General features: G+C 33.2%; 1 protein-coding gene across 3 annotated transcripts in view; it reads right to left on the reverse strand.

Annotated features, from left to right (window-relative positions):
• Positions 1-955: 955 nt before the first annotated feature.
• Positions 956-13,457, reverse strand: part of LOC100116182 (tRNA (cytosine(34)-C(5))-methyltransferase) — a 45,066-nt gene continuing 32,564 nt past the window's right edge. The window contains exons 3-11 of one of the 3 annotated variants that reach the window (XM_031925947.2): positions 12,461-12,545; positions 12,217-12,379; positions 11,994-12,101; positions 11,030-11,217; positions 8,681-8,825; positions 4,268-4,567; positions 3,828-4,195; positions 3,580-3,747; positions 956-1,144 (exon numbers count right to left, since the gene is read on the reverse strand). In XM_031925947.2, the coding sequence (XP_031781807.1) occupies positions 1,008-1,144; positions 3,580-3,747; positions 3,828-4,195; positions 4,268-4,567; positions 8,681-8,825; positions 11,030-11,217; positions 11,994-12,101; positions 12,217-12,379; positions 12,461-12,545 (1,662 nt within the window). In that variant the 3' untranslated portion in view covers positions 956-1,007. The remainder of the gene's footprint in view (positions 1,145-3,579; positions 3,748-3,827; positions 4,196-4,267; positions 4,568-8,680; positions 8,826-11,029; positions 11,218-11,993; positions 12,102-12,216; positions 12,380-12,460; positions 12,546-13,457) is intronic. The other 2 variants (XM_031925949.2, XM_031925948.2) reach the window with 2 other exon arrangements.

The following is a 13,457-nucleotide window of genomic DNA, read 5'->3' on the forward strand; positions in this document are numbered from 1 at the left end:
AAACTTATAATCAGATTAAATAGATTTTAATCGATTAAATAGGTTTTAATTCGATAATTTCCGATTAAGAAATCCAATTAAACCCTATTATCTTTCGAATCGGATTTAATAAGTTATTTTTACCAGGGTGATCGTTCATTTTTTTCATTATTTTATTGTTTTATATTTTTCCCTTAACAGTATACTTACTTGCGGTTGTGTTCGCAATTTTCTAAATTTGAAGTGTCTACTTCATTCAGTAGGTGCATGGTGGGTCTCCACTGATTTAAGATTTTTTTTCCTATTGCTCCATGCATATTCAAATTTAAGGGACTCAATTGTAATGATAAAAACAGGTTTAATACCAATTTTGAGCCTTTATCGTTTATGAAAACCCAATTTATTACATAAAAACCCTGAATTATTGTGAAAAATCAAGGTTTTTCCGAAAATTTCATGCGCAAAGTGGTAAGACTAAACTAATCCAAAACATTTGGATTTAAATCTTGGCCATTACTTAACAAAAGTTAGTATTTTTTATTGACAACTCTCATTGTTCATCTGTAATAAATGTAATTTAATATTACTGATAAGCAAACAAATTTTTCTAGAACAAATACCTTAGCCAAAAAATTTCGTTTCGAAAAAAAGATTGATAAAAATGCCTAACGCAAGGAACTTTTTAAGGTAAAAAAAAATAAGTTACGGGAAAAACACGTTCAAAGTTTTACTTTGGTATGCATTCTAATATAAAATATTTTACTCAATTGTCTATAACATTTGCGTAATTTTGAGTTTTTACATCAGGTCGGTCTCAAAATATTCATAAAACTATAAGCAATTAAAATATAGAATAAAAAAAATTTCCAGTTTTTGGCAAAAAATCAGTGGAGTCCCCCCTTGGAATACTTTCAAAAAATCCTCACACCTATATACAGATATTATTATTATTATTGCGTAGAAAATAATTAGTCAATTTTAAATTGTTTTTATCTAAACATTTTTTATTTCATATTGATTTTGACATATTAGTTATCAACTGATGTCTCGTCCGTTTTAATCAAATCTCCATTTTCGTTCTGTACACTGCCGATAATTTCTTCGTCATTGTCTTCTTCGATTTTGGATGCTGCTGCATCGCGATTTACTTGAAATTTGTTCTTTTCTGTAAGATATAAATATTTAGATTAGCTTGCATATTTTTTTTTCGGTGATTAGATCAAACGAAACCCAATACGATATGCCCTGCTAAAAATAACAACTTATACGCGATTAACTCCCATTCCATTAATTGGAAAAAATCGGTCTTAACCGTTGATATTTGTTATTGCAATTTGAACCTTATACGGTAATAATCCGTTGTAATCGGAATCCGTTCTCATCAGTACTCAACCAATAATTTGTGATTGGGATTATTCGGTGGTTATAGTGGTGCAAATATAATCGTGTTTTAAAGGATTAGAGTCGAGGTTTGTAATAATCGGTTGTAATCAGTACTAGGAATGAAAATCTACCATAAGTGTTGGGCGGCACACTAATGTCTGCTAATATTTTATAAGCATGTAACATGTTACTAAATCCCTCAAAACCATTTTTTAATAAATATATTAATAATGCTCAATGTCGTCATCATTGGTTTGAATTTGAAGAAAAGTTCAGTATAAGAGTCAGTGGGTTTGTCTATCATTACAATGCCATTTATTTGCATTATAAAAAAGCTATACAACTGAATTTTACACAGATACTTACTATGCTACCTAGAAAACATGTAACCTACATGATTATGATTTAACTATTTTCATTCATATTTTCACATCAAGGCCCATATGAATTTTTTAATTTAGCGTATCAAATTTTGCTTGTAGACAGTTATACAGAAATTACCATCTCTAGCACATTGTATTTCTGGTTTCCAGTGTATTTTTACATGAAGAAAGTGATAAGTATTTTAGCTTTTTTGTCAAGGCATTAATTAGAATTTTGACTTTTAACAGTTGTGAGAGATTTTGAGACCAATACCTGTTTTTCCATTTTTGCATTTTTTCTCATTCGAAAACTAACAGGTCTAGAGAGCTCATATTTTGCATATAGATTTCTTTTGTGATTCTGAAAAGATATTTAAAGTTGAATCGACCTTAACTGAAAAACTTCTGATTTCGACTCCGACACTGATGTGAATGCAAACTCATGCTAAAGACTAAATAATTATCATGGGTGTTGTAGTCGAACATAAAAGTATTTCAGGTAACGTTGATTCAACTTTAAATATCTGTCCACAATCACAAAAGAAATTTATATGCAAAATATGAGCTCTCTAGACCTGTTAGTTTTCGAATGAGAAAAAATGCAAAAAGGGAAAAACAGGTATTGGTCTCAAAAACTCTCACAACTGTTAAAAGTCAAAATTCTAATGACCTAAAACCTTGACAAAAAAGCCAAAACATTTATCACTTTCTCCATGTAAAAATATGCTAGAAACCAGAAATACAATGTGCTAGAGATAGTAGTTTCTGCGTAACTGGCTATAAGTAAATTTTGACCTGCTCAATTAAAAAATTCGCATGAGCCTGGATGTGAAAATATGAACGAAAACAGTTAAATCAGAATCATCTAGGTTACGTATTTCTAGGTAACATGTCTAGTAGCCTTTTTACAATTCAAAGAGCATTGTATAATGATAGACTTAAACCTACTGACTCGGATACTGAACTTTTCTTTAAATTCACCTCTCAAACCTCACCGAGGGCGATTTTGGGCACAGAGACACAGTATATCTTCAAACTCTTTATTCTTTTAATTGAACTTCTCACTGACATTTAAAAAAAAAACTAAATAATATCCACACACTTTATTACTACTTCAAATAGGGTTAGGGTGCCACTTTTCAATACACATGTTGTCACACTACACACCCTTGGTAATGATTAATTTTTACTAAAATTTCTTGCTAGTTATATTACATATATTTTATCTGTTATCAAGGTTTCCACATTTCATTTTAAACACCTTAAACATTTCTACCAGGGTTATGAGTTATGACTGTTTTGAGGGTTATGAATTTAAAGCGCGGTTCTGATCTCGTTGCCTAGGCAACTAACCAGCAACCAATCAGAATCACGTATTAAATGCTTCACAACAAATGCCATCATTTTTTTAGGAGAGGAGGATTCAACCAATACCATGTGATCGGGTCTAATCAGTTCTTATATAATAGTGCTAAAAATGTAATCGTATTTTAAGATTAGCGTTAAAATTGGTAATAATCGGTCGAAATCGGAATTGGTTGAAATTGGTATTCAACTGACATTTTAGATGATCGCGTACTAGCTGGATTTGTTCATCGGTCAAGTGATAGTGAGTACCTAGATATGAGGGCTACCAGCAACAGAGTTCGTCGAGGGCTCGGATTCAAGCTCGTTTTTGCTGCAGCTTGTGCTATTTTTCACGGCAACTTTTAGTTCTGATAGTCTAGCGGGTGTCAACTAAGTTATGTTACTATGAGTAGAAAATTTGAACGGTGCTAGTCATCGTAGGGAGCGATGGACTAACCTTTTTAGGTAATTTTATAAGTTTTATATTTAAATATAATAAAATACGTACCAAACTTAGAACAATCACCTCCAAGCAGTCTTAAATAATGGATTGCATCATGAATAGATACGTACGCCCTCAATGACATAGTTCCCCTCCAACCAACCATTTCCAACCTTAATGGATAAGGATTGTCAGTATTCTGTTCTTCGTAAACGAGAACGCAACTTCCCTTGGCTACAATATTAATATAACAAAATTTTTTATAGAAAAGTCTTGATACGAAAAGTTGAAGCTGATTTTGTTTGTATATTTACCGAAATCTTTTAGCCTTTCTTGGGTGATTGAATTTAGTTTAGTGATTTCTGGTGGAGTATGAGGATTATCATTTTGTAAAAGCATAATTAAATCTTCTTTGAAGATTTTAACTTTACGGCACTCGCCAATAAAATGAACAATACTGTTTAACCCTTCTTGAGCCAATCTAAATGCGCAGGACATGTTTTTATTATCACAACGCACAAAAGTCTTAACACCAGTGTTGATCATTTTGACTTTATCTTCATTGCATAGAACTATATCACGAATGGCTGGTGAAGTAAAATAAACATTTTTCTTTTTTCCTTCGTGGCATCTCACTAATAAACATTGTGCATCCAATGCATCCGATATATTGTAAAATTCTCTGAAAATGAGCAAGTTTTTATTAATTGACAAAAATTTAATGTGCTTTGTATAACGAATTAAATCAACATACTTTATCGAAGGCCATACATCTTCATTTTCATTCTTAAAAAACACAAAAGGATCTTCACGATAGCCTTGTAGTCTTTTGCGCTTTCTTTGTGGTCCCCATGGTTTCTTATCATCTTCTAAAATTCTTTTCTTGTCAGTCACTTTTTCTGTTTTATTTTCTTCCTTTTGGGGGACATTGGTAGGCAACTTGGAAATTTCCGATTTTAACGTAGTTTCATTTTCCCAAGGTAGAGGTTTTAGCTTTTCTAAAACTGCTACAAAAAATCCTCCAGTGTCTTGATGATGAGGCAATATCCGCATACTTTAAATCAGAAGCATACAATTTAATTATTATTTGAAAGTAAATAAAAATAGTATATTACGATACAACTGGCATAAATACTCCATTACGGTACGGCGTGTATTAGCACTCGAGCGTAGCGAGCTAAAGGCCGTGCCGTATCGGACTATTTATGCCACGAGTATCGTACGCTATTTTATAGCACTGACTAGCATAAATTCGCTGTCACGCCTATTCGTGGCCTAAACAGTCCATTTTTGCACCGTGCAGTTAGCGCCCGATTATAACAAGGGCGATCAGCACGGTGCAATAATGGACTATTTATGCCATGGATAGGCATGACATAGATGCAGATTTATGCCACACAGTGCTATAAAAATAGTACATCATGCAACAGGGGGAAAAGTCATATTCCTTTGCCACACGAGGCAATACTCAGACTTTACTCTCGTATTGCATGTATAACTTTATCCACAACTTAAGGGGCTGTCGGAGGAGCAGCCGAACGGTATCGCCGCAACGCCCAAGTGGTGCTGTAATCAGGTAGCAAAATCTCGATTGAACAATAAATACAAAAGAACCGCGTTTTAGAAAGAAAAAAATCGCTCTTTACCGCCCTTCCTTTTATCCTAAAGTAATAGTAACTCGTGTAATACATGGTATTAAATGCATCTTTTCGACGTACTATTGAAATTACGTTACAGCAACAGAGCAACCGAACAAGCGGCCATCTTAAATTTATATACAGTCACCGTGCCTAGGTAGGTCATATCGTAATTCTAATACTACGTCGAAAAGATGCACTTAATACCATGTATTATACGAGTTACTATTACTTTAGGATAAAAGAAAGGGCGGTAAAGAGCGATTTTTTCCTTAAGTACTCGGTTTTCTTGTTTTTTTTTGTTCAATTGGGATTTCGCCACCTGACCGAAGCGCCACTTGGACGTTGCGGCGACACTTTTCGGCTGCTCCTCCGACAGTCCCTTAATTGGGTACTCATGGCTGTTGACTTAAAAAGTGGGACTATTGTCCCCATATAGCTACTTAATTATTGAAAATTTTAAATTCTTTATTCCTTTTTTGACGGAAGTAAGATATATGAGGGAATACAAATCTACTTAAGTCCCACTTTTCAGCTCAATAAAGTGGCTATTGATAGTTAAGGCGTGATTAATAATTTATTAGGAAACAATTAATCGTAGCGTTTCAACCAGTTCGTGTCCAGTTTGAAAGCGACTGGCCAGTTCCTTAAGCTAGATTAGCCAAGCGACATTTTATTTTCGTCAGATTGTTAACTAAACCACTACCTAAGTACTGCCGAGCGAATCGAAGAAATGTAAAAATCAATAAATTGACTAACAATTATCTAAATTAATGCTTACAACCCTGGTAGAAATGAATCTAAGAACAGGATAATAATTGACCAGTTCTTAGGGTCATTTCTACCAGGGAAGCAATGAAAAAAGATGATTATTATTATAATTACATGTTTGAATCGTAGGTACCTATTTTTTAGGTTATGTATTGCCACCTATGAGATATATGTTTTTAACCTCCGATAATTGTCGACATATTGTCTAAAAATCATCTTTACAAAATGTTCCCGTTTTAAATAAAAAGAAAATCATAAAAACAATTCACAAAGCAGTATATGCTTATGTATGTCTTTTTTGAGGTTATACAGGATGATCCAATTTAAATGGGCACCGCTAATAGCTCACCAGGGACGGTCCCACTCGAAAATAGGTAGAGACAAAAGTTGTAGGATATCGAGGGGGAAGTCGGATGGTGACCTTGAATTTGATCTTGAACTCTTTTTTTCAAGGTCATTTGAAATTCAACTTTAATTTTTTGAATAGGAACCCTATTTTTTTATTGCAGAAATGAAAAGAGCTGGAAATTATACTTTCAGAATGGTGTGTTTGGATGGAGTATTGAAAGTCATCTAAAGGTCCCCCAGCCAGTTTGAAACTCCAGCAGCGTAACTCTTCTGGTAAGGTCCCAATCAAAGAAATAATAGAGACAAAAGTTGTTGGATATCGAGGGGGAAGTCGGATGTGACCTCAAATTTGACTCTGTCCTTTAAGGTCACTTTAAGGTCAAATTGATTTTTCTTTTCAAACAGTACCCACATTTTTGACTCCGGATTCTGAAAGCGCGTAACATGTTGCGTTTTGAACGAAGTAGTCAATTTAAAATAGAAGAAAAGATTTTTATCAGTAGCGTACTATTTCCAGCGTTTCGTCATCATTATAAAACTTAATGTCCATAACCCACGACGAGGATGTAGCAGGGTGGATTTTCAGGTCTCATTTTCATCCGACCAAGGAAGATAAAACGCGAAGACACAGGCCGACGAATGTAAAATGGAGTTTAAGCTTTACCTAATTAAGTGATTAAAAATCTCTTTATTAGTTCTAATTGATGGTTAAATTCTTTGCTCAAAGATTTCAAAAGTCGACAAAAGCACATGCCTTGGTATGCTTCTGCAAGTATTAATGATTTGTTGCATTATATTTTCTCTAGTAGTAGCTAGGGGCGTTCGCATACACGCCGTTTTTTAAAAAGCCCTAAAAATAAAAATATGGGCTCGTGAAGGCCAATTAACATGACCTTCCCATCCATCGGTATGATTGATTTAAAAACTCTTGAACATCTTAACTTCTATGAGCAGGTGCACCATCATGTTGAAGCCACATACGCACTCTGGTTTGTATATATAGATCTTTTAACAGATTTGGTAATTCATTTTTCAGAAAATTAAGGTATCTATCTCTGTTAACATTACCGTCAAAAAATAAAAACACGACTTCCCCCCGATATCCTACAACTTTTGTCTCTACCATTTCCTTGATCGGGACCTTGCCAAAGGAGTTACGATGCTGGAATTTCAAACTGGCTGGATGACCTTAAGATGACTTTTGAGTCTACTGAGAAATTTTACTGTTAAAATTTCTACCAGAGTTTTCCAGCATCATGTACACTGAGAGAAAGACATCATTGCCGTAAACATGTACACACGTTAGGAGCAATGATTGCTAATATATTCGTGTACATCTTACAAATATTCTATACGAAAGAAAAACAGTTTGTATATATACTATAGATTTCTATATTATACATACAAAATATTGCGGGAAATATCTGTACGTTAATAGTTAACATATGAATTTCATGGCTATCGTGCGTAGTGTTGCGTGCAGATGGCGTTTCTCTCGTACCGCTTAACCTCAAAATCCGTCATCCTCTTTCATACAAAAAATGTTCTTGAGGGTTTATTTATCATGAATAATCAATAACTCATTAATAATAGAACGAATCAACTGAATATACCTAAGGAAGCATACAAAGTGCCTTTGGAATGATATAAGTCAAAATTCAAAATTTTGTCTTTCATCGGCTTTTTGGGTCTAAATACCAGATCTGATAGTTCTAGAGATAAAATAATGAGTGTGATTCCAACTGATTCAGCAGCCTCTGGCATTTCCAAAAAGGTCTATATCAGCTAGTTTATCACTATTAGTTCAAAAGTTATTGGAAAAATTCAGTAGTGTGTTAAACATCATATCGTAATTATTCATTTTTCAGATTTGAATTTTTCCAATAACTTTTGAACTAATAGTGATAAACTAGTTGATATAGACCTTTTTGGAAATGCCAGAGGCTGCTGAATCAGTTGGAATCACACTCATTATTTTATCTCTAGAACTATCAGATCTGGTATTTAGACCCAAAAGGCAGATGAAAGACAAAATTTTGAATTTTGACATTATATCATTGTAAAGTTACTCAGCATTAATAAAATTCATACGTGTGTTTTCTAATAATTTTTATCTGATTACTTCATAAAGTCTATGAACAATCGTAAAGGGCAGCCATATGTTAACTATTAACATACAGCTATTTGACATATAACATAGCTACGTTAACCATTAATATACGTATTATTGGCTCAAATCGAACATGCTTATGTTAACAGTTAACATATATGTTTACTGCAATGTTATTTTTCTCTCAGTGTATTTTTTCTATTCTAACGTCAAAATATACAGTATGGGATGCATTAATAACGCACCTAACATACACAAAACAGCAAATAAAATTAATAACGCATGTAGTTGCTTTACATACCATCTTTCTAAGTGAAATTTATCAATTTCATCCAGTTTAGGAGGGAACATTTTTGGTCGAATTTGCGTTTGCAATTGGTCTGGTACATCTTCCCAAGAAGTAAAGTACTGTAAATTTTTTGACGCCGGTTGCCAATGACTCACACCTAAAAAATATTGAACGTGGTGAATTAAATTAATAGTCTAGGGGCAGAGACGGTTTTCGTCGGACCTAAATGGCTAAGGCATAGCCAAGGTTATTTCTATGTATGTTTGCCTCCTGAACACGAATTTCGAGGGTGGAATGCCCGAAAGTGCTCATGTAATTTGTTATTAAGAATTTAATTGTTAATATTTAACAAAATTATATTATTTCGAACCAGGAAACGTTTTTTTAGATTCTTTATATGATTCTAAATTGAAAATATTTTTAGTTTTTTCGAAAAAGGCTTAGTTCTTGATAAAATCCTCTCTTAAAAAAATGATGGCCTTTGTTGTGAAGCATTTAATACGTGATTCTGATTGGTTGCTGGTTGGTTGCCTAGGCAACGAGATCAGAACCGCGCTTTAAATTCATAACCCTCAAAACAGTCATAACTCATAACCCTGGTAGAAATGTTTAAGATGTTTAAAATGAAATGTGGAAACCTTGATAACAGATAAAATATATGTAATATAACTAGAAAGAAATTTTAGTAAAAATTAATCATTACCAAGTGTGTAGTATTACAACATGTGTAATGAAAAGTGGCACCTTAACTCTATTTGAAGTAGTAATAAAGTGTGTGAATATTATTTAGTTTTTTTTTAAATGTCAGTGAGAAGTTCAATTCAAAGAATAAAGAGTTTGAAGATATACTGTGTTTCTGTGCCCAAAATCGCCCTCGGTGAGGTTTGAGAGGTGAATTTAAAGAAAAGTTCAGTATCCGAGTCAGTAGGTTTAAGTCTACTAGACATATTACCTAGAAATACGTAACCTAGATGATTCTGATTTAACTGTTTTCGTTCTCCGACACTGATGTGAATGCAAACTCATGCTATATGACTAAATAATTATCATGGGTGTTGTAGTCGAACACAAAAGTATTTCAGTTAACATTGATTCAACTTTAAATATCTTTCCACAATCACAAAAGAAATCTATATGCAAAATATGAGCTTTCTAGACCTGTTAGTTTTCGAATGAGAAAAAATGCAAAAATGGAGAAACAGGTATCGGTCTCAAAATCTCTCACAACTGTTAAAAGTCAGAATTCTAATTAATGCCTTGACAAAAAAGCTAAAATACTTATCACTTTCTTCATGTAAAAATACACTGGAAACCAGAAATACAATGTGCTAGAGATGGTAATTTCTGTATAACTGTCTACAAGCAAAATTTGATACGCTAAATTAAAAAATTCATATGGGCCTTGATGTGAAAATATGAATGAAAATAGTTAAATCATAATCATGTAGGTTACATGTTTTCTAGGTAGCATAGTAAGTATCTGTGTAAAATTCAGTTGTATATCTTTTTTATAATGCAAATAAATGGCATTGTAATGATAGACAAATCCACTGACTCTTATACTGAACTTTTCTTCAAATTCATTATTCAAACCAATGATGACAACATTGAGCATTATTAATATATTTATTAAAAAATAGTTTTGAGGGATTTAGTAACATGTTACATGCTTATAAAATATTAGCAGACGTTAGTGTGCCGCCCAACACTTATAATAGATTTTCTACCAGTGTTATTAGACAGAAATAGAATCAAGAGCGCGCGAAGCGTGCCTTCATTCCTAGTTGAGAAAAAATTCGCAATTTGATCGGATTTTAGTACTCTTTTACTCAAAAAGAAAGCCTTTTTGAGAAAATCTTATAAGAACATTTTCGATTTAGAATTATATGAAGAATCTAAAAATATGTTTTCTCGGTCAAAATAATATAATTTTGTTAAATATTAACAATGAATATGTTAATAACAAATTACCTGACCACTTTTGGGCATTCCACCCTCGAAATTCGTGTTCAGGATGAAAAAATACATAGAAATAACCTTGGTGATGTCTTGGTCATTTAAGTCCGACGAAAACTGTCTCTGCCCCTAGACTATAAATCAATAATAAATCATGTATAGAAAAAAATGGTAGCTGGTTTCTTTCGTTATTTTTGGTAACAGAATAAGACTTTTTTTTCAAATGATGCAGGCTGTGAAATTCTGGCAGAATTTTAAGCGCAAGGGAAAGTGCTTTTTACAGATCAGTCATATTTGCACCAGTTTATTAACGTCTTTGCGAGCTTTTTTACTCAGAAAAAATCTGTTATCAATTATAAATTTCATATCTTCATTCTGATTTCATGAAAATAGAGAACTAGTTACCGTGATTGTATACTAATCCAGGTACAGAATCTTTACAATCAACTAAACGAACAGAATCTCCAGTTTCACTTAGTAATCTATGTAAAACTGCTTCATTTTCGATCGGATTCAAGGAGCAAGTTGAGTAAACCATTTTTCCACCAACAGCCAACAATTCTACGCCTCGTTTTGCTATTCTGTACTGAATCCTTGAAGAAGAAATTAAAAATGTATAAATTGGGTTAAGTTCTCTTTTACGGTTTATAAGATATTAATTTTACTGTTTTTAACATTAAGGAAATGTCGGAGCCAACGTGGTTAATTGTGACCCAATTTCTAGCCATAGTTTACATAGTTTGCTTAAAATATACTTTTTGTGACACATGCACGATTTTCGCGTTTTTTTAACCTAACATTAGGAACAAAAGTAGTCGTTTTCCGACCGGCGAGCGAAAAAATGCAGCAGCGGGCGCAAAAGTACTTTTGTGCCCACTACTTAATTCATTGGCAAATCTTCTAAACTCGCGTGAAATTCGACAAGTGCAGTTTGAAACGCGAAAATCAGTACATGCGTTACAAAAAATATGGTGTGCACCAAGGGCTAAGTGGGCTTTCTGGGCTCGTGTGGTTGCAGTGCACTTTACGCCCTTGGTACACAATATATTTTGTATACTATTATACAAAAAAAATATGATAATTGTTTATTGTATAGGTTACCACGAAATATAGAGCTTTTGTTAATTCGATTACTTAAAATTTTTATTTTATTTAAAATTGTTACTTGTATGAAAGTGACGGCCATCCTACTGATTTTCAGTTTTAATTTTTACCTTTACCTCGCATAGTATTAATCATTGTTTGCAACTAATTCTAAGCAAGTATATTTATATCGTTTACAATAAATTTTTGAGGTCGAGGTATAAAAAGCATTTGAACTAATCAGCGTAGCTGCGACAATCCCTTAAACTTGATCATAATATATTACCCATGAAGATTATTCCCATTTGCAGGACTCCATTTACACCAAATATCTGGATTTTTTCTCATTGTACCATCGCCGCTACATGGTACATCAGCTAATATTCTGTCAAATCTTGAGAACAAAATTTAATAGTTTAATACCGAAAGTTTAATAAATATGTGTACATATATCACAAGTTATGCTTGTTTACACTTGTTATTAATATATATACTACGAAGTTACTAACTTCAAAGTCCCCTTGCTACCATCAGCTTGAGTAACGGTGAAATTGGGCATAACTGAAGAATCGTGATTAGTTATCAAAATGTTCGGGCTGTTTAACCGTTTTGCTTGATGTACAAGCATATAACAACGATTATTATCTAAGTCATTAGCTATTACAAAGCCCTCTAAAAAATAATATTTAGTATTTTGGTATTATATCATCATATTATAATAGAAATTAAAAAGAGTTTCTTTTTGATAATTACCAGGTAGAGGTATTTTTTCATCTGCATGTATCATTTCGATCAATTGAGCTGTTTTTGATCCAGGTGCTGCACACATGTCTAGAACCTGAAAAATAATATTGTAGATTTATGTAATGTATATGTAAAAAATTATTATTTTTTTAAGTTTTGCTACAAAAATAGATAATAAACGGGAGGCGATAGATTCGACAATTACTGTTTTCACAAAGAGAGCTACTGGATTTCGCTAATATTTTTACGGATCTTTTCTGCGTGAAAAGAAGTTTCTACAAGTAATTTTGGTCCCACTTGAAGTGTGGAATTTTTTATGTTTCACGCATGGTTTTTTCTAACTCATGCCCCACGATTACATCATCATAACGCGTAGACCAATTAGCGCGCGTATTTATGGTCTCTGTTTTTATCTCTACTTCTCCCACTCTTCTCAATGACACCTGTCTGATGAGAGAGAGCATCGAAATCCGTTGCTTGGAACGAGGACGATACCGTCGCGCCGTGTAATAAACGTTCCGCTAAAGCCACAAGTATCGTATACTATTTTGCAGCACGTGTGACATAAACCCGCCACCGACACGGGGAAAGGCGGGGGTGAAGGGCGAAGGGTCGGGGGAGGGGGGGGGGGGGGTCGAGGGGGGCTCCGCCACCTTGCCTAAAAAAGAATTAAAAAAGAAAAAAAAAGAAAAAATTATAACCTATGAAATTATACAATTAAGTACAAAAAGTTATTTTCTTACTAAATTATGAAAAAAATAATTTAAAACTACTATTTAATAATTCCATACCATCATATGATTTCAAACTATTATTAATGAAGTTATTATTTAACAAAATAAAATTTCTTTGTCAATTAATATTAAAATTCAACCTATGAATTGAAAATTTGAAATGCATATAGATATTTGAATTTCCCTCCTAGAAAAATATCACATGCATGGTTGCCATCTTGAAACTAACCTATAAATATCGAAGTGATTAGAAGGCGTTTTTTCAATTTTGG

The sequence above is a fragment of the Nasonia vitripennis genome (genome assembly GCF_009193385.2).
Source record: "Nasonia vitripennis strain AsymCx chromosome 3 unlocalized genomic scaffold, Nvit_psr_1.1 chr3_random0005, whole genome shotgun sequence".
NCBI lineage: Eukaryota > Metazoa > Arthropoda > Insecta > Hymenoptera > Pteromalidae > Nasonia > Nasonia vitripennis.